Source organism: Salarias fasciatus (assembly GCF_902148845.1).
Source record: "Salarias fasciatus chromosome 23 unlocalized genomic scaffold, fSalaFa1.1 super_scaffold_20, whole genome shotgun sequence".
NCBI classification, from domain to species: domain Eukaryota; kingdom Metazoa; phylum Chordata; class Actinopteri; order Blenniiformes; family Blenniidae; genus Salarias; species Salarias fasciatus.
This window is the reverse complement of record NW_021941230.1, coordinates 18,348,853-18,371,601: the sequence shown is the minus strand read 5'-3', so window position 1 is coordinate 18,371,601 and position 22,749 is coordinate 18,348,853. Positions and strand designations below refer to the sequence as shown.

General features: G+C 54.0%; 2 protein-coding genes across 8 annotated transcripts; both read right to left on the bottom strand.

The window, feature by feature from the left end:
- Positions 1-1,656: 1,656 nt before the first annotated feature.
- LOC115383980 (uncharacterized protein C7orf57-like) lies at positions 1,657-15,714 on the bottom strand. 7 transcript variants are annotated; one of them, XM_030086221.1, is made up of 8 exons: positions 11,598-11,795; positions 11,415-11,498; positions 11,178-11,348; positions 10,010-10,097; positions 9,517-9,643; positions 9,039-9,103; positions 8,856-8,956; positions 1,657-3,393 (listed from the first exon to the last, which is right to left on the bottom strand). In XM_030086221.1, the coding sequence occupies exons 1-8, from the start codon at positions 11,659-11,661 to the stop codon at positions 3,335-3,337; spliced, it is 759 nt and encodes a 252-aa protein (XP_029942081.1). In that variant the 5' UTR covers positions 11,662-11,795; the 3' UTR covers positions 1,657-3,334. The 7 variants fall into 7 exon arrangements, 1 of the variants encoding a protein (XP_029942081.1); XR_003930780.1 differs by lacking the exon at positions 1,657-3,393 and adding an exon at positions 15,643-15,714 and having other exon boundaries at positions 8,881-8,956; positions 9,325-9,643; positions 11,415-11,480; positions 11,598-11,655; XR_003930779.1 differs by lacking the exon at positions 1,657-3,393 and adding an exon at positions 15,643-15,701 and having other exon boundaries at positions 8,881-8,956; positions 9,325-9,643; positions 11,598-11,655.
- A 3,404-nt stretch (positions 15,715-19,118) lies between these two features.
- LOC115383970 (four and a half LIM domains protein 2-like) lies at positions 19,119-21,753 on the bottom strand. Its single transcript, XM_030086205.1, has 5 exons — positions 21,598-21,753; positions 21,349-21,523; positions 21,077-21,246; positions 20,538-20,724; positions 19,119-19,395 (listed from the first exon to the last, which is right to left on the bottom strand). Exons 1-5 carry the CDS (start codon positions 21,751-21,753, stop codon positions 19,244-19,246), a joined length of 840 nt encoding a protein of 279 aa, XP_029942065.1. The 3' UTR covers positions 19,119-19,243.
- Between the last annotated feature and the right edge of the window lie 996 nt (positions 21,754-22,749).

Genomic DNA, 22,749 nt, shown 5'->3' with positions numbered 1-22,749 from the left:
CCGCCGCAGACCGACGAGCTGCTACATCTCCCGCGCGCCGCGCGGACGTCAGCAGCTCCGTCTCGTGCGCGTCGTCACGCTCCTCGAGCACGGCGGCGGTCCTCCCTCTGGTCTCCCGGGACCGGTGTCGGTGCGCCGGTCAGCGTCCAGCAGCGTCCAGCAGCGTCCAGCAGCGTCCAGCAGCGTCCAGCAGAGCCTCCACCACCAGCCCGCCCAGCGCGGCTCGCGATCAGCGGCGTGACGTCACCATGCGGCGGGAGATCGGTTTCCGATCCGAGAATCGATCCGGGAATCGATCCGCCGCCAGAGACGCGGGAGCAGGTCTGGTTCTGCAGCAGCTGCAAAAGAAACGAGGACCCGAGACAGACCCCAGACCCCCACCCTGACCCCAGAACCCAGACCCTGACCTGCCCCCCACCCTGACTCCAGAACCCTGAGTGGCACCCCATCCTGACCCCCCACAACCCGGACCCTGACCGGCCCCCCACCCTGACTCCAGAACCCAGACCCTGACCTGCCCCCCACCCTGACCCCAGAACCCAGACCCTGACCTGCCCCCACCCTGACCCCAGAACCCAGACCCTGACCTGCCCCCCACCCTGACTCCAGAACCCTGAGTGGCACCCCATCCTGACCCCCCACAACCCGGACCCTGACCGGCCCCCCACCCTGACTCCAGAACCCAGACCCTGACCTGCCCCCCACCCTGACTCCAGAACCCAGACCCTGAGTGGCCCCTTATCCTGACCCCCCACAACCCGGACCCTGACCGGCCCCCCACCCTGACCCCAGAACCCAGACCCTGATCGGCCCCCCACCCTGAAAACCTCCCCACCTCCAGGACTCGAGATCCCCCTTTACATTCCAGACCAAGATCCAACCAGGATTTCTCCAGACCCGGTCCTCACTGAACAGGGTTCCTCCAGACCTGTCCTCTCCTGGTCCAGGTCCTGGTCCCTCATGCTGTCCTCGTTGAGAGTTCTGGTCCTTCGTTCCTTCAGGTGTTGGAGGGAGGGACCACTGAGACATGCAGGACCAGGACGGACCAGTCCACCGAGACATGGGGACGTCTTCACCCACTGAGTCTGGACTAGTTCCTGATAGTCTGGTTGAGGACCCGTCCTCCAGTTGACTCATTTCCCAGAATGCATCAAAGATGACTGTAGCTTTAACGGTCATGTGACGCTCTGCTGAGGCCCTACAGGGAGTCACGGGTCCCGGTTCAGGACCTGGCTGGGTTCTCCCTGTGGCTGTGTGGGTTCCTGCAGGTTTTCCTGGTTCCCCGAACCCCCCGAAAACCTGCAAGGGACTCAACGGTCCCGAGACGTCTGGAACTGACACCATGAAGCTGTGAGGGGGGAGCCGGGTGGAGCAACCAGGACCCCAGGGACCCGGGCACAGAGACCCAGGACCTGGGACCCAGGCACAGAGACCCGGGAACAGAGACCCAGGACCTGGGACCCGGGCACAGAGACCCGGGAACAGAGACCCAGGACCTGGGACCCGGGCACAGAGACCCAGGACCTGGGACCCGGGCACAGAGACCCGGACATTGAGACCCGGGAACAGAGACCCGGGTACAGGGACCTGGGCACAGAGACCTGGGACCTGGGCACAGAGACCAGCCCATTTCCAAAGAAAGGAGACACACACCGGTACATGCACATGCCGTTTATTAGAACCATTAGAACCACGGAGTCTGAGAGCAGCGAGCAACATGACCAGTCCCGCACCGCCGCCGCCGCCGCCTGGCGCCGGAGGACGGGTCCCACGCCGCCGCCTGGCGCCGGATGTCCTGCACCGCGCCGGGCACTGGACTGAGGTTCTGGCAGCTGCCGTCTTCACCCTCCTCTGGTATGTCAGCCGATCGGCTAAAGTCACGTTAGCCGTTCGGCTAAAGCCACGTTAGCCGTACGGCTAAAGCCACGTTAGCCGTTCGGCTAAAGCCACGTTAGCCGTACGGCTGAAGCCACGTTAGCCGTACGGCTGAAGCCACGTTAGCCGTACGGCTAAAGCCACGTTAGCCGTACGGCTAAAGCCACGTTAGTCGTACGGCTGAAGCCACGTTAGTCGTACGGCTAAAGCCACGTTAGCCGTACGGCTGAAGCCACGTTAGCTGTTAGGCTAAAGCCACGTTAGCCATAAGGCTAAAGCCACGTTAGCCATAAGGCTAAAGCCACGTTAGCTGTTAGGCTAAAGCCACGTTAGCCATAAGGCTAAAGCCACGTTAGCCATAAGGCTAAAGCCACGTTAGCCGTACGGCTAAAGCCACGTTAGCCGTTCGGCTAAAGCCACGTTAGCCGTTAGGCTAAAGCCACGTCATTTGCGGAAACAAAGCGAGACGAGGGACACGAGCGGAGTGAGAACCGTGCAGAAGTTCCACTTCCTGTTGAGTGGTGTGAAAACACCGACGGACAGGAAACAGGAAGAGGTTGGTGTTTAGCAGGAGTAGAAAACCAAACCGACTGACTGCTCTCAGCGCCGCAGACAGGAAGCAGGAAGCTGGTGTGGAGTTAGAGAGACGCCGCTGGGACTGATGGACCTGCTGGACTGACGAGGACTACCGGTCCCGCAGGATCTGGACCAGAACCCTGAGGGGCGGGGCTGAAACTACCAGTCTGACAGGAAGGAAGGAAGCGTTTCTAAGAACCAATCATATTGAAGCTCCAGCCTGATGCGGCCCTGCTGGACCAGCAGAGGAGGGAGGGACTGATCCTGGTTCCTGGTTCCCTGGTTCCCTGGTCCAGGAGGGACTCAAGAACCAGAACGAGAAGCTGCTGCAGGTTCCTCTGCTCCACAGAAAGACCAGGGACAAGGGACCAGGGACAAGACCTTCAGACCAGGGCTTCAGGGCCCCCCAGGAGGGAGGGGTCCTGGTCCCTGGACCAAAGATCCAGGAGTCCAGAACCAAAGCTCCAGAACCCAGAACCAAAGATCCAGGAACCCAGAACCAAAGCTCCAGGAGTCCTGGTTCCAAACCCAGACCCACATCCCTGGCCCCCCGTTCTGCAGCAGGACCACTACAGAGCCTCCTGGACCGGGTCTTCACTAAACCAGGGAGGACAGCCAGCGGCAGCCAGGACGGCTCGGATCAGGACCGAGGGCCGGACCGGGCCGGGTGGTCTCCAGCCCCGCTCACAACTCAGAAACAGAGGTCAAAGGTCACAGACAGGTCTACGGATCACTGCTCTAGAACTTAAAACAAACAGACGGTACCGCCGCAGAAACATGAGTACGGAACCCAACAGTCAGTGGACGAACAACGGACATGGTGAATCCATGAGCGGGCGGAGGTGGGCCGTCCCCCGTCCCCTGTCCCCCCGTCCCCCGTCCACTACTCCAGGTCGTCCACGTCCTCCGTGGCCACGGTGCTGGTCTGTTCCGAGGTGACGCCTGAAGGACGGAGACACAGGGAGGACACAGTTATTCCGCTGTACTGGACTCCACTCCGGCTCCGGGCGGCCATCTTGGAATATGATTGTCATGGCGATGGGACAACAGAACGAGCAGAACGAGGAACTGAGAGCAGGACTGAGGTTCACGCTCTGGAGGACTCTTCACCTCGGCTTCAGAACCAGGAACGTAAAGTGGAACAGACGGGTGTTCAGCTGTTTCAGCTGGTCCAACGCCTGGTAAGGCGTTACCATGGTAACAGTTTATTTCTGGCGCTGAGGAAAAGTCATTTTGTGTGAAATAAAAGACTTTCTGGGTCTAATTCTGAAACCGGAAGAGAAAACGCTCTGGTTCACTGAAAACCCGCCTCTCAGCCTGTGGACTGTGACTGACAGGAACTTCAGCCAATCAGCTCTTCAGAACAAACACGTCATCATAATTAGCTTCTCTCAGGGTTAGCTGTAGCTCTTTAGCTCGAGCTTCTCTCAGGGCTAGCTTTAGCTCTTTAGCTGTAGCTTCTCTAAGGGCGAGCTTTAGCTCTTTAGCTGTAGCTTCTCTAAGGGCTAGCTTTAGCTCTTTAGCTGTAGCTTCTCTGAGGGCTAGCTTTAGCTCTTTAGCTGTAGCTTCTCTAAGGGCTAGCTTTAGCTCTTTAGCTCTAGCGTCTCTCAGGGCGAGCTTTAGCTCTTTAGCTGTAGCTTCTCTAAGGGCTAGCTTTAGCTCTTTAGCTGTAGCTTCTCTGAGGGCTAGCTTTAGCTCTTCAGCTGTAGCTTCTCTAAGGGCTAGCTTTAGCTCTTTAGCTGTAGCTTCTCTAAGGGTTAGCTTTAGCTCTTTAGCTCTAGCTTCTCTCAGGGCGAGCTTTAGCTCTTCAGCTGTAGCTTCTCTCAGGGTTAGCTTTAGCTCTTTAGCTGTAGCTTCTCTCAGGGCTAGCTTTAGCTCTTTAGCTGTAGCTTCTCTCAGGGCTAGCTTTAGCTCTTTAGCTGTAGCTTCTCTCAGGGCTAGCTTTAACTCTTTAGCTGTAGCTTCTCTCAGGGCTAGCTTTAGCTCTTTAGCTGTAGCTTCTCTCAGGGCTAGCTTTAGCTCTTTAGCTGTAGCTTCTCTCAGGGCTAGCTTTAGCTCTTTAGCTGTAGCTTCTCTCAGGGTTAGCTTTAGCTCTTTAGCTGTAGCTTCTCTAAGGGTTAGTTTTAGCTCTTTAGCTCTAGCTTCTCTCAGGGCTAGCTTTAGCTCTTCAGCTGTAGCTTCTCTCAGGGTTAGCTTTAGCTCTTTAGCTGTAGCTTCTCTAAGGGTTAGTTTTAGCTCTTTAGCTCTAGCTTCTCTCAGGGCTAGCTTTAGCTCTTCAGCTGTAGCTTCTCTCAGGGTTAGCTTTAGCTCTTTAGCTGTAGCTTCTCTCAGGGCTAGCTTTAGCTCTTTAGCTCTAGCTTCTCTCAGGGTTAGCTTTAGCTCTTTAGCTGTAGCTTCTCTGAGGGCTAGCTTTAGCTCTTTAGCTGTAGCTTCTCTAAGGGCTAGCTTTAGCTCTTTAGCTGTAGCTTCTCTCAGGGCTAGCTTTAGCTCTTTAGCTGTAGCTTCTCTAAGGGCTAGCTTTAGCTCTTTAGCTGTAGCTTCTCTAAGGGCTAGCTTTAGCTCTTTAGCTGTAGCTTCTCTCAGGGTTAGCTTTAGCTCTTTAGCTGTAGCTTCTCTCAGGGCTAGCTTTAGCTCTTTAGCTGTAGCTTCTCTCAGGGTTAGCTTTAGCTCTTTAGTTGTAGCTTCTCTGAGGGCTAGCTTTAGCTCTTTAGCCCTAGCTTCTCTCAGGGTTAGCTTTAGCTCTAGCTTCTCTCAGGGTTAGCTTTAGCTCTTTAGCTGTAGCTTCTCTGAGGGCTAGCTTTAGCTCTTTAGCTGTAGCTTCTCTCAGGGCTAGCTTTAGCTCTTTAGCTATAGCTTCTCTCAGGGCTAGCTTTAGCTCTTTAGCTCTAGCTTCTCTCAGGGTTAGCTTTAGCTCTTTAGCTGTAGCTTCTCTCAGGGCTAGCTTTAGCTCTTTAGCTGTAGCTTCTCTCAGGGCTAGCTTTAGCTCTTTAGCTGTAGCTTCTCTCAGGGCTAGCTTTAGCTCTTTAGCTATAGCTTCTCTCAGGGCTAGCTTTAGCTCTTCAGCTGTAGCTTCTCTCAGGGTTAGCTTTAGCTCTTTAGCTGTAGCTTCTCTCAGGGCTAGCTTTAGCTCTTTAGCTGTAGCTTCTCTCAGGGCTAGCTTTAGCTCTTTAGCTATAGCTTCTCTCAGGGCTAGCTTTAGCTCTTCAGCTGTAGCTTCTCTCAGGGTTAGCTTTAGCTCTTTAGCTGTAGCTTCTCTCAGGGCTAGCTTTAGCTCTTTAGCTGTAGCTTCTCTGACGGCTAGCTTTAGCTCTTTAGCTGTAGCTTCTCTCAGGGCTAGCTTTAGCTCTTTAGCTGTAGCTTCTCTCAGGGTTAGCTTTAGCTCTTTAGCTGTAGCTTCTCTAAGGGTTAGTTTTAGCTCTTTAGCTCTAGCTTCTCTCAGGGCTAGCTTTAGCTCTTCAGCTGTAGCTTCTCTCAGGGTTAGCTTTAGCTCTTTAGCTGTAGCTTCTCTCAGGGCTAGCTTTAGCTCTTTAGCTCTAGCTTCTCTCAGGGTTAGCTTTAGCTCTTTAGCTGTAGCTTCTCTGAGGGCTAGCTTTAGCTCTTTAGCTGTAGCTTCTCTCAGGGCTAGCTTTAGCTCTTTAGCTGTAGCTTCTCTAAGGGCTAGCTTTAGCTCTTTAGCTGTAGCTTCTCTAAGGGCTAGCTTTAGCTCTTTAGCTGTAGCTTCTCTGAGGGCTAGCTTTAGCTCTTTAGCTGTAGCTTCTCTAAGGGCTAGCTTTAGCTCTTTAGCTCTAGCTTCTCTCAGGGCGAGCTTTAGCTCTTTAGCTGTAGCTTCTCTAAGGGCTAGCTTTAGCTCTTTAGCTGTAGCTTCTCTGAGGGCTAGCTTTAGCTCTTTAGCTGTAGCTTCTCTAAGGGCTAGCTTTAGCTCTTTAGCTGTAGCTTCTCTCAGGGCTAGCTTTAGCTCTTTAGCTGTAGCTTCTCTCAGGGCTAGCTTTAGCTCTTTAGCTATAGCTTCTCTCAGGGCTAGCTTTAGCTCTTCAGCTGTAGCTTCTCTCAGGGTTAGCTTTAGCTCTTTAGCTGTAGCTTCTCTCAGGGCTAGCTTTAGCTCTTTAGCTGTAGCTTCTCTCAGGGCTAGCTTTAGCTCTTTAGCTATAGCTTCTCTCAGGGCTAGCTTTAGCTCTTCAGCTGTAGCTTCTCTCAGGGTTAGCTTTAGCTCTTTAGCTGTAGCTTCTCTCAGGGCTAGCTTTAGCTCTTTAGCTGTAGCTTCTCTGACGGCTAGCTTTAGCTCTTTAGCTGTAGCTTCTCTCAGGGCTAGCTTTAGCTCTTTAGCTGTAGCTTCTCTCAGGGTTAGCTTTAGCTCTTTAGCTGTAGCTTCTCTAAGGGTTAGTTTTAGCTCTTTAGCTCTAGCTTCTCTCAGGGCTAGCTTTAGCTCTTCAGCTGTAGCTTCTCTCAGGGTTAGCTTTAGCTCTTTAGCTGTAGCTTCTCTCAGGGCTAGCTTTAGCTCTTTAGCTCTAGCTTCTCTCAGGGTTAGCTTTAGCTCTTTAGCTGTAGCTTCTCTGAGGGCTAGCTTTAGCTCTTTAGCTGTAGCTTCTCTCAGGGCTAGCTTTAGCTCTTTAGCTGTAGCTTCTCTAAGGGCTAGCTTTAGCTCTTTAGCTGTAGCTTCTCTAAGGGCTAGCTTTAGCTCTTTAGCTGTAGCTTCTCTGAGGGCTAGCTTTAGCTCTTTAGCTGTAGCTTCTCTAAGGGCTAGCTTTAGCTCTTTAGCTCTAGCTTCTCTCAGGGCGAGCTTTAGCTCTTTAGCTGTAGCTTCTCTAAGGGCTAGCTTTAGCTCTTTAGCTGTAGCTTCTCTGAGGGCTAGCTTTAGCTCTTTAGCTGTAGCTTCTCTAAGGGCTAGCTTTAGCTCTTTAGCTGTAGCTTCTCTAAGGGTTAGCTTTAGCTCTTTAGCTGTAGCTTCTCTCAGGGCGAGCTTTAGCTCTTCAGCTGTAGCTTCTCTCAGGGTTAGCTTTAGCTCTTTAGCTGTAGCTTCTCTCAGGGCTAGCTTTAGCTCTTTAGCTGTAGCTTCTCTCAGGGCTAGCTTTAGCTCTTTAGCTGTAGCTTCTCTCAGGGCTAGCTTTAACTCTTTAGCTGTAGCTTCTCTCAGGGCTAGCTTTAGCTCTTTAGCTGTAGCTTCTCTCAGGGCTAGCTTTAGCTCTTTAGCTGTAGCTTCTCTCAGGGCTAGCTTTAGCTCTTTAGCTGTAGCTTCTCTCAGGGTTAGCTTTAGCTCTTTAGCTGTAGCTTCTCTAAGGGTTAGTTTTAGCTCTTTAGCTCTAGCTTCTCTCAGGGCTAGCTTTAGCTCTTCAGCTGTAGCTTCTCTCAGGGTTAGCTTTAGCTCTTTAGCTGTAGCTTCTCTCAGGGCTAGCTTTAGCTCTTTAGCTCTAGCTTCTCTCAGGGTTAGCTTTAGCTCTTTAGCTGTAGCTTCTCTGAGGGCTAGCTTTAGCTCTTTAGCTGTAGCTTCTCTAAGGGCTAGCTTTAGCTCTTTAGCTGTAGCTTCTCTCAGGGCTAGCTTTAGCTCTTTAGCTGTAGCTTCTCTAAGGGCTAGCTTTAGCTCTTTAGCTGTAGCTTCTCTAAGGGCTAGCTTTAGCTCTTTAGCTGTAGCTTCTCTCAGGGTTAGCTTTAGCTCTTTAGCTGTAGCTTCTCTCAGGGCTAGCTTTAGCTCTTTAGCTGTAGCTTCTCTCAGGGTTAGCTTTAGCTCTTTAGTTGTAGCTTCTCTGAGGGCTAGCTTTAGCTCTTTAGCCCTAGCTTCTCTCAGGGTTAGCTTTAGCTCTAGCTTCTCTCAGGGTTAGCTTTAGCTCTTTAGCTGTAGCTTCTCTGAGGGCTAGCTTTAGCTCTTTAGCTGTAGCTTCTCTCAGGGCTAGCTTTAGCTCTTTAGCTATAGCTTCTCTCAGGGCTAGCTTTAGCTCTTTAGCTGTAGCTTCTCTCAGGGTTAGCTTTAGCTCTTTAGCTGTAGCTTCTCTCAGGGCTAGCTTTAGCTCTTTAGCTGTAGCTTCTCTCAGGGTTAGCTTTAGCTCTTTAGCTGTAGCTTCTCTCAGGGCTAGCTTTAGCTCTTTAGCTGTAGCTTCTCTCAGGGCTAGCTTTAGCTCTTTAGCTGTAGCTTCTCTCAGGGCTAGCTTTAGCTCTTTAGCTATAGCTTCTCTCAGGGCTAGCTTTAGCTCTTCAGCTGTAGCTTCTCTCAGGGTTAGCTTTAGCTCTTTAGCTGTAGCTTCTCTCAGGGCTAGCTTTAGCTCTTTAGCTGTAGCTTCTCTGACGGCTAGCTTTAGCTCTTTAGCTGTAGCTTCTCTCAGGGCTAGCTTTAGCTCTTTAGCTGTAGCTTCTCTCAGGGCTAGCTTTAGCTCTTTAGCTCTGGACGCGCCGTGTGGACGGACGGAGGCTCGTACTGGACGTGTCGTCCTCGTTGGGAGACGTCTTCTTGTCCTCCATGTAGCCGTGGCTCAGCAGCTTGGACATGCTGACGGGCGGAGCCTTCTTATCATAGGATCTGCGGGGACACGGAGACGTTAGGGGACACGTCCCCCGGGCCTCGGCTCAGAGGACAGAGGACAGCGGCGGTGCCGTCTTACGTTCGCTTGTATTTGCCGGCGAGGGACAGATTCTCCATCTGCGGGGACGGACTGTCGGGGGACATCTGCAACGAGACAGAGTGGGATCACAGCTCTGTCCAGCGAGGACACTAGAGGACGCCAATGGACACGGGACAGCGAGGACACTGGAGGGACAACTCAAAGGGAGACATGAGGGACGGACAAAGGGAGACAAAATGACGGCTCCTGATCTAGAAGACGTCCTCCGCCCGGACGGACGAGGCCGGCGGGTCCTGAAGACGTCCAGCCGGGGGACGCGTCTTACCTGAGCTCTTATTGTGAAAATCTCCAGAGAAACTCAAATGAAAGACGGCGGGACGGACGGGGACGATGGCGTGGGGACGAGGCAAACTGAGGACAGAGAGGGACGTGGAGGAAAAACTGGAAATAAAAACAAAGAATGAGGACATGTGGCGATGCTGGGGGACGCCGGGGGACGCCGGGCCCGTCCCGTCACCTTGTCCTTATCGGGAGAGTGTCTCTCGGTGTCCCTGTCCCAGGGGGAGCCGTTATCGGTGCCAAACGGGGCCGTCAGGGGACGCCGGCCCGTCTTCAGGCCGTCCGGGGACGCCGCCTTGCTCCCACTGCGAGGACAGAACCAGGGAGACAGGTGGGACCAGGGGACAGACAGGTGGGACCAGGGGACAGATGGGTGAGACCAGGGGACAGGTGGGACCAGGGGACAGACGGGTGGGACCAGGGGACAGACGGGTGGGACCAGGGGACAGGTGGGACCAGGGCCGGACTGCTCAGAGGACGGTTCATGTCTTCAGCTGTCTGTCCCCCCTGTCCTGCTGTCCTGACGGTGTCCTTCACAGAGACTAAACCCAGCAGGCTGTCCAGGATGTGGACCAGGACCAGCAAGACCACAGGACCAGGACCGGGAGCGGGGGGCATGAGGGGGGACCAGGAGGGGGACCGGGGGGGACGGTGGTCCAGAGGACTCTTACCTCCTGGATTCGTCTCCAAACCAGTTGCTGGGCTGGTAGGCTCTTTTAGGGACGTCGTCCACGTCGTCCACATCATGGCTCAGGAGTCCTGCAGGGGGACAGCACGGGGGGGGACAGCACGGGAGGGACAGCACCGGGGGGGACAGCACGGGGGGGACAGCACGGGGGGGACAGCACCGGGGGGACAGCACGGGGGGGACAGCACGGGGGGGACAGCACCGGGGGGACAGCACGGGGGGGACAGCACGGGGGGGGACAGCACGGGGGGGACAGCACGGGGGGGGGACAGCACGGGGGGACAGCACGGGGGGGGACAGCACGGGGGGACAGCACGGGGGGGGGACAGCACGGGGGGGGACAGCACAGGGGGGGAGAAAGCACGGGGGGACAGCAGGGGGGGACAGCAGGGGGGGACAGTAAAGGGGGGACAGCACGGGGGGGACAGTAAAGAGGGGACAGTAGAGGGGGGACAGCGGGGGGGACAGCACGGGGGGACAGCACGGGGGGGAGAAAGCACGGGGGGGACAGCAGGGGGGGACAGTAAAGGGGGGACAGTAGAGGGGGGACAGCGGGGGGGACAGCACATTTACCAACTGGAGCAAAATCAGCACCCCTGCAGCACCTCGACTCCCCAGAGAGGACAGAGTGTCCTCTACCTTTGTGCCCCCTTTTGGACAGTGTCCTCTACCTTTGTGTCCCCCCTGGACAGTGTCCCCCGTTGGACAGTGTCCTCTACCTTTGTGTCCCCTGTTGGACAGTGTCCTCTACCTTTGTGTCCCCCCCTGGACAGTGTCCTCTACCTTTGTGTCCCCTGTTGGACAGTGTCCTCTACCTTTGTGTCCCCCCCTGGACAGTGTCCTCTACCTTTGTGTCCCCCCCTGGACAGTGTCCTCTACCTTTGTGTCCCCCCTGGACAGTGTCCCCCGTTGGACAGTGTCCTCTACCTTTGTGTCCCCTGTTGGACAGTGTCCTCTACCTTTGTGTCCCCCCCTGAACAGTGTCCTCTACCTTTGTGTCCCCCCCTGGACAGTGTCCTCTACCTTTGTGTCCCCTGTTGGACAGTGTCCTCTACCTTTGTGTCCCCTGTTGGACAGTGTCCTCTACCTTTGTGTCCCCCCCTGGACAGTGTCCTCTACCTTTGTGTCCCCTGTTGGACAGTGTCCTCTACCTTTGTGTCCCCCCCCCTTGGCCAGCTTGACGTAGTCCGAGTCCGTCTCGAAGATGCCGACCCGCCGGCCGCTGGTCCTCTCGGGGACGCTGTCCGAGGCGGTCTGGGACAGGCCGGGGATCTGGGACGTGGGGCCGGTCACGCCCTGGCCGGCGGCGCCCGGTTTGATGCCTGAAAGCAGCGCAGTGGTCAAAGCTGTGGCTCCCGGGGTCCCGGTGGACCAGCAGACGGTCTTACCTCCGGGCTTGGTCCTCCGGTGGTTGGGGACAGCAGCACTCATTTCCGCTGAAGACATGAGACAGTCTGAGGACAGAAGACACGCTATGAGGTCCTGACACACAGCTGGACGGGACGAGGACGAGGACGAGGACGGGACGAGGACGAGGACGGGACGGCCTCTGCAGACCGGCCAGGACTCACAGAACATCTGGAGAACATCTGGAGAACATCTGGAGAACATCGGCGTTCTCGGCACAGACTGCATCCAGGGGGAGGTTTTCACAATAAGAGCTCTCCAGTCTTTACAAAATAAAAGCTGCTCATTCCAGTCTATCCTGTTCTTTTTTTAATCTAAATTTGTTTTGATCATCATCATCATCATCATCATCACCATCATCACCATCATCATCATCACCATCATCATCATCATCATCACATCATCATCATCATCATCATCACCACCATCATCACCATCATCATCATCACCATCATCATCATCACCATCATCACCATCATCATCATCACCATCACCACCATCATCACCATCATCATCATCACCATCATCACCATCATCATCATCATCATCATCACCATCATCATCATCACCATCATCATCATCATCACCATCATCATCACCACCATCATCACCATCACCACCACCACCATCATCATCACCACCATCATCACCATCATCATCATCACCATCATCATCATCACCATCATCATCACCATCATCATCATCACCATCACCACCATCATCACCATCATCATCACCATCATCACCACCATCATCACCATCATCACCATCAACATCACCACCACCACCATCATCACCATCACCACCATCATCACCATCATCATCATCACCATCATCATCACCATCATCATCATCATCATCACCATCATCATCACCATCATCATCATCACCATCATCACCATCATCATCATCACCATCACCACCATCATCACCATCATCATCATCACCATCATCATCACCATCATCATCATCATCATCATCATCACCATCATCACCATCATCATCATCACCATCACCACCATCATCACCATCATCATCATCACCATCATCATCACCATCATCATCATCATCATCATCATCATCATCATCATCACCATCATCATCACCATCATCATCATCACCATCATCATCATCATCATCACCATCATCATCACCATCATCATCATCACCATCATCACCATCATCATCATCACCATCACCACCATCATCACCATCATCATCATCACCATCATCATCATCATCATCACCATCATCATCACCATCATCATCATCATCATCACATCATCATCATCATCACCACCACCACCATCATCATCATCACCATCATCATCACCATCATCATCATCACCATCATCATCACCATCATCATCATCATCATCACCATCATCATCACTAGGGATGTGCGAGTACCGATACCAGGTATCGGTATCGGGCCGATACTGGCCTTATTTCAAGGTATCGGGTACTCGTGAAGGCTACCGATGCCAGCCGCCGATACTCACGGCAAGAAAACCCCACACGTAGTAAGCCCTCCTCACCAGCAGTTGGCGGTAGTGCAACCGAATGGGATGCAAGCTGCCGACAAACATGAAGGAGGAAGAAGCTCCTCTCTGGGAGTCGCTGACAGGCGCAGGGCTACACTGCAGCGGGTTGATTCTCCATGAGTCTCATCCAGAGCAGAGACAACAGGATGAGTTCAGAACGGCTGCTCGTCTCACCAAAACTCCGCCGGTGTGGAAATTCTTTTATATAAGTAAAAACGAGTCGAGCTTTGCAGAATGCTAACTCTGCAATGCTAAAATTGCTAAAGGAGGTGCGCGATGTTGTTCATTGTTTAAACACCTCAGGGCGAAGCTTGTGGACAAGAGTCTGACGCTGTTGTGCTGGAAAAAAAGAAAACTCCGGCAGCAACTCGACGGCAAACTCTGCAGAAGACCGAGAAACTGAAGAGCAGAGATCCGAGAGCAGCACAAATAACACGAGCAACTCTTTAAACCCGGGGGTTGTTCTATCTTTGACTTTAGTTCATTAAAAAATCATTAAAATTAGTACATTCAAAAACCTTAGTTTATATGAAGTGTAAAACTCAGAGAAAACTGTTTTATCTTGCACTTAATTTCATTTAAATAAGTGTAAACTCAGTGTTGTTTGTTTTATTTTTCAGACTATTATTTTGGACTTAAACGTAGTGGCTGGGCTGCCTTTTTATTAGAAATAAAATTCATTTTCAAAAATAATCTGTCATTGCATTATTTTAAATTTTATATATATAAAGTATCGGTATGCAAGTATCGGTATCGGTGAGTACTGAAGATGAAGTACTCGTACTTGGTATCGGTCTGAAAAAAAGTGGTATCGCACATCCCTAATCATCACCATCATCATCATCACCATCATCACCATCATCATCATCACCATCACCACCATCATCACCATCATCATCATCACCATCATCATCACCATCATCATCATCATCACCACCACCATCATCATCACCACCATCATCACCATCATCATCATCACCATCATCATCACCACCATCATCACCATCATCACCATCATCACCATCATCATCATCACCATCATCATCACCATCATCATCATCATCACCACCACCATCATCATCACCACCATCATCACCATCATCATCACCACCATCATCACCATCATCATCATCATCAGGTGACCGAAGGGTTTCGGCTGAAGTCAAAACTGAGTTTTTCGAAACCTTTTCAACCAAAACTATATTTTCCATATTTTGTAGGCGAAAAGGAAGAAAAGAAAAAAACAAAAAACAAGAAAAAAACCCCAAAGAAACGGGAGAAGAAAAACCAGGCTGATCTTCATCGATGTCGCTCACAGGACCAGAGGAGTGCCTTCAGTCATTTCGGTTACTTTATTTTCCCTGGGATTGATATTTTTCAAGAGTTGATCTTTTCAGCTGCTTTTTAAATACTTTCAAGGTCTTGCCTGTTTTTATCCAGTAACTCCAGTTACTGAGACACATTTGCATTTTTTATTTGTTCTTACCCTATTTTGGGTTTTTTTAAATGCAAGAACCCCTAAGATTATAACAACTCTTTCTATGTTCCAACATATTTTGAATACAGTTTAGAAGATTATTCTAAAATGCTTTGTACATGACAGCTAACACTGCAAAAACTCCAAATCTCAGCAAGTTTTTTAAACTTGTTGTGAGTGAAAATGTCTCATTGTACTTAAGATAATAATAGTAATAATAATAAAAAAAGTAATAATAATTAAATTCACTTAAATATTGTATTTCATCAAGATAAAGAGGCTTGATTTCAGAGAAAATTCTCTGAAATCAAGAACACTTTCACTTGTTCTGTTGGCAGGTTTGTTTTTCTTAAATTAAGATACTTTTACTATGAAATTGTTAAAAAAAAAAAATCTGCCAATAGAACAACTGAAAATGTTCTTGATTTCAGGAGAATTTTCTCTGAAATCAAACCTTTTCATCTGGATGAAATAGAATATTTAAGTTCATTTGTCTTACATCAAGTAAAATTAGACATTTTCACTCAAAAAAAGTTTAAAAAACTTGTTGAGATTTGGAGTTTTTGCAGTGAAGGTACTGAGATCGATAATGTCATATATATTTTTAATGTTTTTAACGCCACAAAAATGGGATTGGATGGTGCATAAAAATCAGCGTGACTAACTTTCTAACTGCCTTTCTTTGGAGTAAAAATATAGGGCCAATATTGACACTATAATTACAATATACTAAAATACATATATTAGAATATAGTATATTATATATAATAATAATTTATATGACAATAATAATAATAATAATATATAGTAACAACAATATATACATTGGTATATATATTATGATTATTCTTATTTATTTTTTTATTTAATATACGCTTATTTCAGTCTGTTAAAGCTTCTTGTTTCTGTTTTTTTACCTCTTGCTGTCACATCTGTAAAATCTCCTCTGATGGTCTGTTTCTAACCGTCCCGGTCGTCATGAATCATTTTAACCGTTTGTTCCGCGGTGTTTTCACCGGCGGGGAGGCTAACGGGCTAACAAAGCCGCGCTAACGGCGCTAGCCGCCGAGCTAGCCGCCTCGCTAGCCATCTGCCCATCATCCGCTGAAAGCCGTCACACCGCGGCGGAGTGAAGCTTCGCGCGGGCAGCAGCAGACCTGAGACCAGCACGTGAGACGCGGTTCTTACGTTCCGGGACGCGGCGGCGGGGTTCTGTCCTGGACTTGCTGAGATTTGTAGAGAGCGACGATGCGGCTAAACGATGTTAGCTTCTAGCTGGTTCAGGTAGGCTCGGGCACTTCCGGTGGCACCAGCTGCCCACTTCCGGTACGCCGAGCAAAGATCGTGTATCTCCACAGACGCCTGTCACGCTGCTCATCTTGAGTCACAGTCTGGGCTTTAAGTTTTCCAGAAATGAAGCGGAGTGGGTGTTCTGTCCAGGCTGAGAGGGCAGAACGACCAAAGTACCCCAGCGGGGGGCAGCGGGGAGCAGCGGGGGGGGGCAGCGAGGGTAGCGGGGGCAGCGGGGAGCAGCGGGGGGGGCAGCGAGGGTAGCGGGGGGGCAGCGGGGAGCAGCGGGGGGGGCAGCGAGGGTAGCGGGGGGCAGCGGGGGGCAGCGAGGGCAGCGGGGGGCAGCGGGGGGGGGGGGGCAGCGAGGGCAGTGGGGGGGCAGCGAGGGGGGAGCGAGGGCAGCGGGTTTCAGCGGGGGGGGGGGGGGGCAGCGAGGGCAGCGGGGGGGCAGGGGGGAGCAGCGGGGGGGGCAGCGAGGGCAGCGGGGAGCAGCGGGGGGGGCAGCGAGGGTAGCGGGGGGGCAGCGGGGAGCAGCGGGGGGGGGCAGCGAGGGTAGCGGGGGGCAGCGGGGGGCAGCGAGGGCAGCGGGGGGCAGCGGGGGGGGGGCAGCGAGGGCAGTGGGGGGGCAGCGAGGGGGGGAGCGAGGGCAGCGGGTTTCAGCGGGGGGGGGGGCAGCGAGGGGGCAGCGAGGGTAGCGGGGGGGCAGCGGGGAGCAGTGGGGGGGGCAGCGAGGGTAGCGGGGGGCAGCGGGGAGCAGCGGGGGGGGCAGCGAGGGTAGCGGGGGGCAGCGGGGGGCAGCGAGGGCAGCGGGGGGCAGCGGGGGGGGGGGGCAGCGAGGGCAGTGGGGGGGCAGCGAGGGGGGAGCGAGGGCAGCGGGGTTCAGCGGGGGGGGGGGGGGCAGCGAGGGCAGCGGGGGGGCAGCGGGGAGCAGCGGGGGGGGCAGCGAGGGCAGCGGGGAGCAGCGGGGGGGGCAGCGAGGGTAGCGGGGGGGCAGCGGGGAGCAGCGGGGGGGGCAGCGAGGGTAGCGGGGGGCAGCGGGGGGCAGCGAGGGCAGCGGGGGGCAGCGGGGGGGGGGCAGCGAGGGCAGTGGGGGGGCAGCGAGGGGGGAGCGAGGGCAGCGGGTTTCAGCGGGGGGGGGGGCAGCGAGGGGGCAGCGAGGGTAGCGGGGGGGCAGCGGGGAGCAGTGGGGGGCAGCGAGGGCAGCGGGGGGCAGCGGGGGGGGGGGGCAGCGAGGGCAGCGGGGGGGGCAGCGGGGGGTGGGGGGGCAGCGGGGGTATCCTGACAGCTGGTGCATTTGGCATTATTTATGTTTCCTTGTTTCGGAGAGAATTGAATTAAATAATAATCAATTAATCAATAATAATAATAAGAAGAAGAATTTTAATAATAATAATAAATAACATAATAATAGAATTTAGAATGTAATATAACAATAATAATAATAATAATAATAATAATAATAATAATTAAATCAATCAATAATTGAATCAAAGTACACTTTTTTCCACATTTTAACATTCTCCATGAATACACGAAAAATACAAATCCACCCGTCTGAGGCGCCTGGCAGGAGAATTTGTTCCGTGCAGACTTACAGTAAACCCTAAATTCCACATCCTCCGGTCCGCTCCGTCTGCGCTCAGCTCAGCTCCAGTCCGACCGCCGCAGCAAATACGTTGCTATTTTAATGACTGTAGCTGATTTCATAGCCTCCGTTCTGCTCCGGTGCGCTCCGCTCCGCTCCGTCAGTCCAAAATAGAGCCGAGGTCTATTTTTCTCTCCGGTCCGGTCCGTCAGGTCTCCGTACGCATAAATTTCCACAGTTCAGATGCACCAAACAGGAAAGAGAACTCCAACAACCTCCGGTTTTATACAAAATAAAATCATTTTGTCTTTATTAAAAACTTTAAACTGTTAAAAGACTTTTTTTTTTCGTCACATTAATTGTCGGATATATCACGAATAGACATACCATGCTGATTAAAATATACACTTTAAAAAGCGGGCAAACAAAAATTAAAGCACACTATCAAATTTTATTTGACAAACTTCTGTTCTGCCTGTAATCAAGCTATAGTCGAATGTTTCTGAATGTTTACACAGCTGCATATATGGCCCATTTGCAGGCTATTGTCCATAAATTTCGTGTTTTCTACAAAATACATAGCCTGTTCAGGACCGTGTATGCATTTTATTCTGAAAGGCCCGAATGTCAACATCCTGTTGCACGAAATTCAGCGTGTTGAAGCACAACAACCAGCATGAAGAGACGCTGATTTTAGAAGTGGAGAATCATAAAATTTTATATGACCCCAGTCATCCTTTCTACCCGGATGTACAGAGAAAGATGCCAGTGTGGCCCAGACTGCTCAGCTTTTGGAGGTCGATGTGAAATAGCTCATGCGCTGCTCTGCTTCTCCGGCCGGGCGGAATAGAGACACAGCGGAGCAAAGCGCACGCTGTGGGTTTTGAACAGACGGAGCGGTCCGGAGCGCAGCGGTCCGGAGCTGAGCGGAGCAGAGACGCACGCAGTGGAATTAAGCAGTAAAGCCTTTCATGCAGACCGAGCACAGAGCTCTGCCTTTACGTTCTGTAAACAGACATTCCGCCTCCCGATTCGGTTTGACGGTTTTCCCGTCTGGTTTTCTTCTTCCCTCTTCCTCACTGCTGGAGAACGCCGCTGGACAGAAGGGCGTCTCCAGTCACGGTGCCATCTGGTGGCCAAAGTCTGTCATTACAGCTGAATCGGTGCAGCAAAAGACGCATTATTATTTTCAAAAAATTAAGGGCCGTACGGAGTGAGGGTGCGGGCCGTATGCGGCCCGCGGGCCGCCAGTTGCCCGTCCCTGGTTTATATCATATTGAAAAAGAGCCGTGTGGACTTATGATCAAATTAAAACCCGAGGCTGAACAGAAACACACTTCGCCTCCGTCTTTCTGAAGCTGTGGTGCAGATTCTCACTGTGGGAGAGTGTGTGTGTGTGTGTGTGTGTGTGTGTGTGTGTGTGTGTGTGTGTTAAATAAAGTCTGGTTTGATGTGGGAATACCTCCAGCGTTTCTGTCATTTTCAAATGTTTTTCTTTCACCGTATTTTTTCTTGAAGAAGTAGAAAATCAGGAAAGTGGTTTACAGTCAGAATTCGGATCTCCGTTGTGATAAAAAGCCGTTTATTCATGAGTTACAGACACTGGAGCAGGTTAGTGGAGCGCTGCAGAGCAGGCCGACTTCCTTTCTCTCCACTCTCCTGCAGATGATGGAAGACGGTGAACGAAGCGAGTTAATAGCAGGGCGACGGGCGGAAGCACACCGCTGCAGGGAGGCTTAGGGGGCGTGGTCTGGGAGGGGCGTGGTCTAGGAGGGGCGTGGTCTGAAGGCCTCTGAAGACGTCCCTGAGGAACAGGAAGCTCTTCTGACGCCACAGGAAGTCGGAGCCGGGAGGAGACTCGGAGCAGCCGGTTCCTGGCGGGAGGTCGGCGCGGCCCGGGGTCAAAGGTGAAGCTCAGAAGTCCTTCCCGCAGTCGGGGCAGAGGATGTCGTCCCGGCAGGTCAGGAAGCCGCGGCCCACCAGCGACACGCAGCAGCGCTTGCAGTTGAAGCAGTCGTTGTGCCACTGGCGCTGCTCGAAGGAGATGTACTTACTGCCCCCCAGACCTGGAACCAGAACCAGAACCACAGAGAGGGGGGCATGAGGTCTGGAGACACCACCAGGGGTCTGAGACCTCCAGGGGTCTGGAGACCACCAGAGGTCTGAGACCACCAGAGGTCTGGAGACCAGCAGGGATCTGGAGAGACCACCAGAGGTCTGAGACCACCAGGGGTCTGAGACCACCAGGGGTCTGAGACCACCAGAGGTCTGAGACCACCACGGGTCTGGAGACCACCAGGGGTCTGAGACCACCAGAGGTCTGGAGACCACCAGAGGTCTGAGACCACCAGGGGTCTGAGACCACCAGAGGTCTGGAGACCAGCAGGGATCTGGAGACCACCAGAGGTCTGGAGACCACCAGAGGTCTGAGACCACCAGGGGTCTGAGACCACCAGGGGTCTGAGACCACCAGAGGTCTGGAGACCAGCAGGGATCTGGAGACCACCAGGGGTCTGAGACCACCAGAGGTCTGGAGACCAGCAGGGATCTGGAGACCACCAGAGGTCTGGAGAGACCACCAGAGGTCTGGAGACCACCAGAGGTCTGGAGAGACCACCAGAGGTCTGGAGACCACCAGAGGTCTGGAGACCACCAGAGGTCTGGAGACCAGCAGGGATCTGGAGACCACCAGAGGTCTGAGACCACCAGGGGTCTGGAGAGACACCAGGGCTCTGGAGACCAGCAGGGATCTGGAGAGACCACCAGAGGTCTGGGGAGACCACCAGGGGTCTGAGACCACCAGAGGTCTGGAGACCAGCAGGGATCTGGAGAGACCACCAGGGGTCTGGGAAGACTGCACTGTACCGCTGATGGGGCGGAGTCATACTGCTGATGGGGGTGGAGTCATAGCTGATGGGCGGAGCTTTACCGCTGATGGGGGTGGAGTCATACTGCTGATGGGGTGGAGTCATAGCTGACGGGGCGGAGTCATACTGCTGATGGGGGTGGAGTCATAGCTGATGGGCGGAGCCTTACCGCTGATGGGGGTGGAGTCATAGCTGATGGGCGGAGCCTTACCGCTGATGGGGGTGGAGTCATACTGCTGATGGGGGTGGAGTCATAGCTGATGGGCAGAGCCTTACCGCTGATGGGGGTGGAGTCATACTGCTGATGGGGGTGGAGTCATAGCTGATGGGCGGAGCCTTACCGCTGATGGGGGTGGTGCAGGAGGCGCACTTCTTGGCGAACAGGTTGCAGAAGCAGTCCAGGCAGTAGGCGAAGTCGTCCCTGGAGGTGAAGCGCTGACCGGCCAGCTGCTGCTTGCAGCTGATGCAGACGAAGCACTCCTTGTGCCAGGGCTGGTCCCGGTAGTTCACCCCCCCGGTGGTGATGGGCTGCGGGGACAGACACCGGGTGAGTCCCCGAGGAGACGGCGGCCCCTCCTGAGGACCGACTGGGACCAGACGCCCGGGGTCCAGAAGCCCCGCCTGCCGGACCAGGGGTTTCCCAGCAGTGAGCCTCGTCGCGTCATGGCGGCTCCGTCGTCGCTGGTTTCAGAACGGCCGACTGCCCCCGCCCCCGCCCCGGCAGCCCCGCCCCTGGAAGCCCCTCCCCCTCCCCCGGAAGCCCCTCCCCCGGAATCCCCGCCCCCACCCCGGCAGCCCCGCCCCTGGAAGCCCCGCCCCCGCCCCGGCAGCCCCGCCCCTGGAAGCCCCGCCCCCGCCCCCGGAAGCCCCGCCCCCGTACCTTCTTGCAGTGCACACACTGCAGGGCGAACTGCTTCTCGTAGCAGGGCAGGCAGTAGTTGCTGCCGTCCTTCAGGACGAAGCTGCGCGTGCCGATTGGCTGCTGGCAGCGGTTGCAGGTGAAGCAGTTCTCGTGCCAGCTGCTGCCCTTGTGCTCCATCTTCTTGGAGCCTGGCGGGCGGAGAAGGTGAACGCCGTTCAGCGGGTGGAGTTCAGATGAAAGACGTTTCCCGATCCGGCAGCGGACCGGACGGGCCGCCGGAGCGTCCTCACCTGGCATGATGGTCTTCAGGCAGGCGTGGCACTTGGCGGAGTACTCGCTGCTGTAGCACTCGGTGCACAGCAGGAGGTCGTCCCGGGCGGCGAACGGCCGCTCCACCAGCGAGCGAGAGCACTTCCCGCACAGGAAGCACTCGCTGTGCCAGTGGCGGTCCTTGTACGATAAGTCCTGCGGGGGGACAGACGGACGGCGTCAGTCACCTCGTTACAGGAAGTACCCGGACTCAACCAGGAGGGTCTCACCTTGCTGGTGCAGCCAATCAGCTTCTGGCACTCCTGGCAGCTGTGCGAGAAGAGCGCCTCGTAGCAGAGGACGCAGTAGGGCTCGTCCTCCTTCAGGATGTACTTCTGGCCGAACAGCGACTCGGCGCAGTGGCTGCAGTCGTACTGCTCCTTCATGGCGACCCGGACTCTCCTCTGATCTGGAACGGACTGGAGCCACACCGGATCCGGTCACTGGACCGTCCAGAACCTCCGTCCCTGCTCTGCGTCAGAACCTTAATGGAGTCCTGCGTTCATCAGATTAGCTGGAGGAATGTTGGGAAGTAAACTCCTCTTCATTAACTCACATGATGTGACTTTTAAATCGAGTTTAGCTGATCTGAAGGAATCTCAGTGAATGCCAAACAAAGGACACGGCTGTCTGGACTTCCTCTGACTAATGAGTCCATGGAGGACCAGAGACCAGAGACCAGAGACCAGAGACTCTGATGGAAGAACAGAGTCCTTTCAGCGCCAGAGCCTCGTTTAACAGAGAAGAGCAGCTGTCTGAGACAGAGCGACGCCGTCTGGAACCTCTGAGACAGAGCGACGCCGTCTGGAACCCCTGAGGCAGAGCGACGCCGTCTGGAACCTCTGAGGCAGAGCGACGAGGCAGAGCGACGCCGTCTGGAACCTCTGAGGCAGAGCGACGCCGTCTGGAACCTCTGAGGCAGAGCGACGCCGTCTGGAATCTCTGAGGCAGAGCGACGCCGTCTGGAACCTCTGAGGCAGAGCGACGCCGTCTGGAACCTCTGAGGCAGAGCGACGCCGTCTGGAACCTCTGAGGCAGAGCGACGCCGTCTGGAACCTCTGAGGCAGAGCGACGCCGTCTGGAACCTCTGAGGCAGAGCGACGCCGTCTGGAACCTCTGAGGCAGAGCGACACCGTCTGGAACCTCTGAGGCAGAGCGACGCCGTCTGGAACCTCTGAGGCAGAGCGACGCCGTCTGGAACCCCTGAGGCAGAGCGACGCCGTCTGGAACCTCTGAGGCAGAGCGACGCCGTCTGGAACCTCTGAGGCAGAGCGACGCCGTCTGGAACCTCTGAGGCAGAGCGACACCGTCTGGAACCCCTGAGGCAGAGCGACGCCGTCTGGAACCTCTGAGGCAGAGCGACGCCGTCTGGAACCTCTGAG

Coding starts and splice junctions, on each gene's coding strand:
- LOC115383980 (XM_030086221.1), bottom strand. CDS start 11,661: ATGCAGTCTGTGCCGAGAACGCCGATGTTCTCCAGATGTTCTCCAGAT. Junction 11,349..11,414: donor CCGGAGGACCAAGCCCGGAG/GTAAGACCGTCT, acceptor CGCTGCTTTCAG/GCATCAAACCGGGCGCCGCC. Junction 8,957..9,038: donor GCCGGCAAATACAAGCGAAC/GTAAGACGGCAC, acceptor GTGTCCCCGCAG/ATCCTATGATAAGAAGGCTC.
- LOC115383970 (XM_030086205.1), bottom strand. CDS start 21,753: ATGAAGGAGCAGTACGACTGCAGCCACTGCGCCGAGTCGCTGTTCGGC. Junction 21,524..21,597: donor TGATTGGCTGCACCAGCAAG/GTGAGACCCTCC, acceptor GTCCCCCCGCAG/GACTTATCGTACAAGGACCG. Junction 21,247..21,348: donor CCTGAAGACCATCATGCCAG/GTGAGGACGCTC, acceptor TCCGCCCGCCAG/GCTCCAAGAAGATGGAGCAC.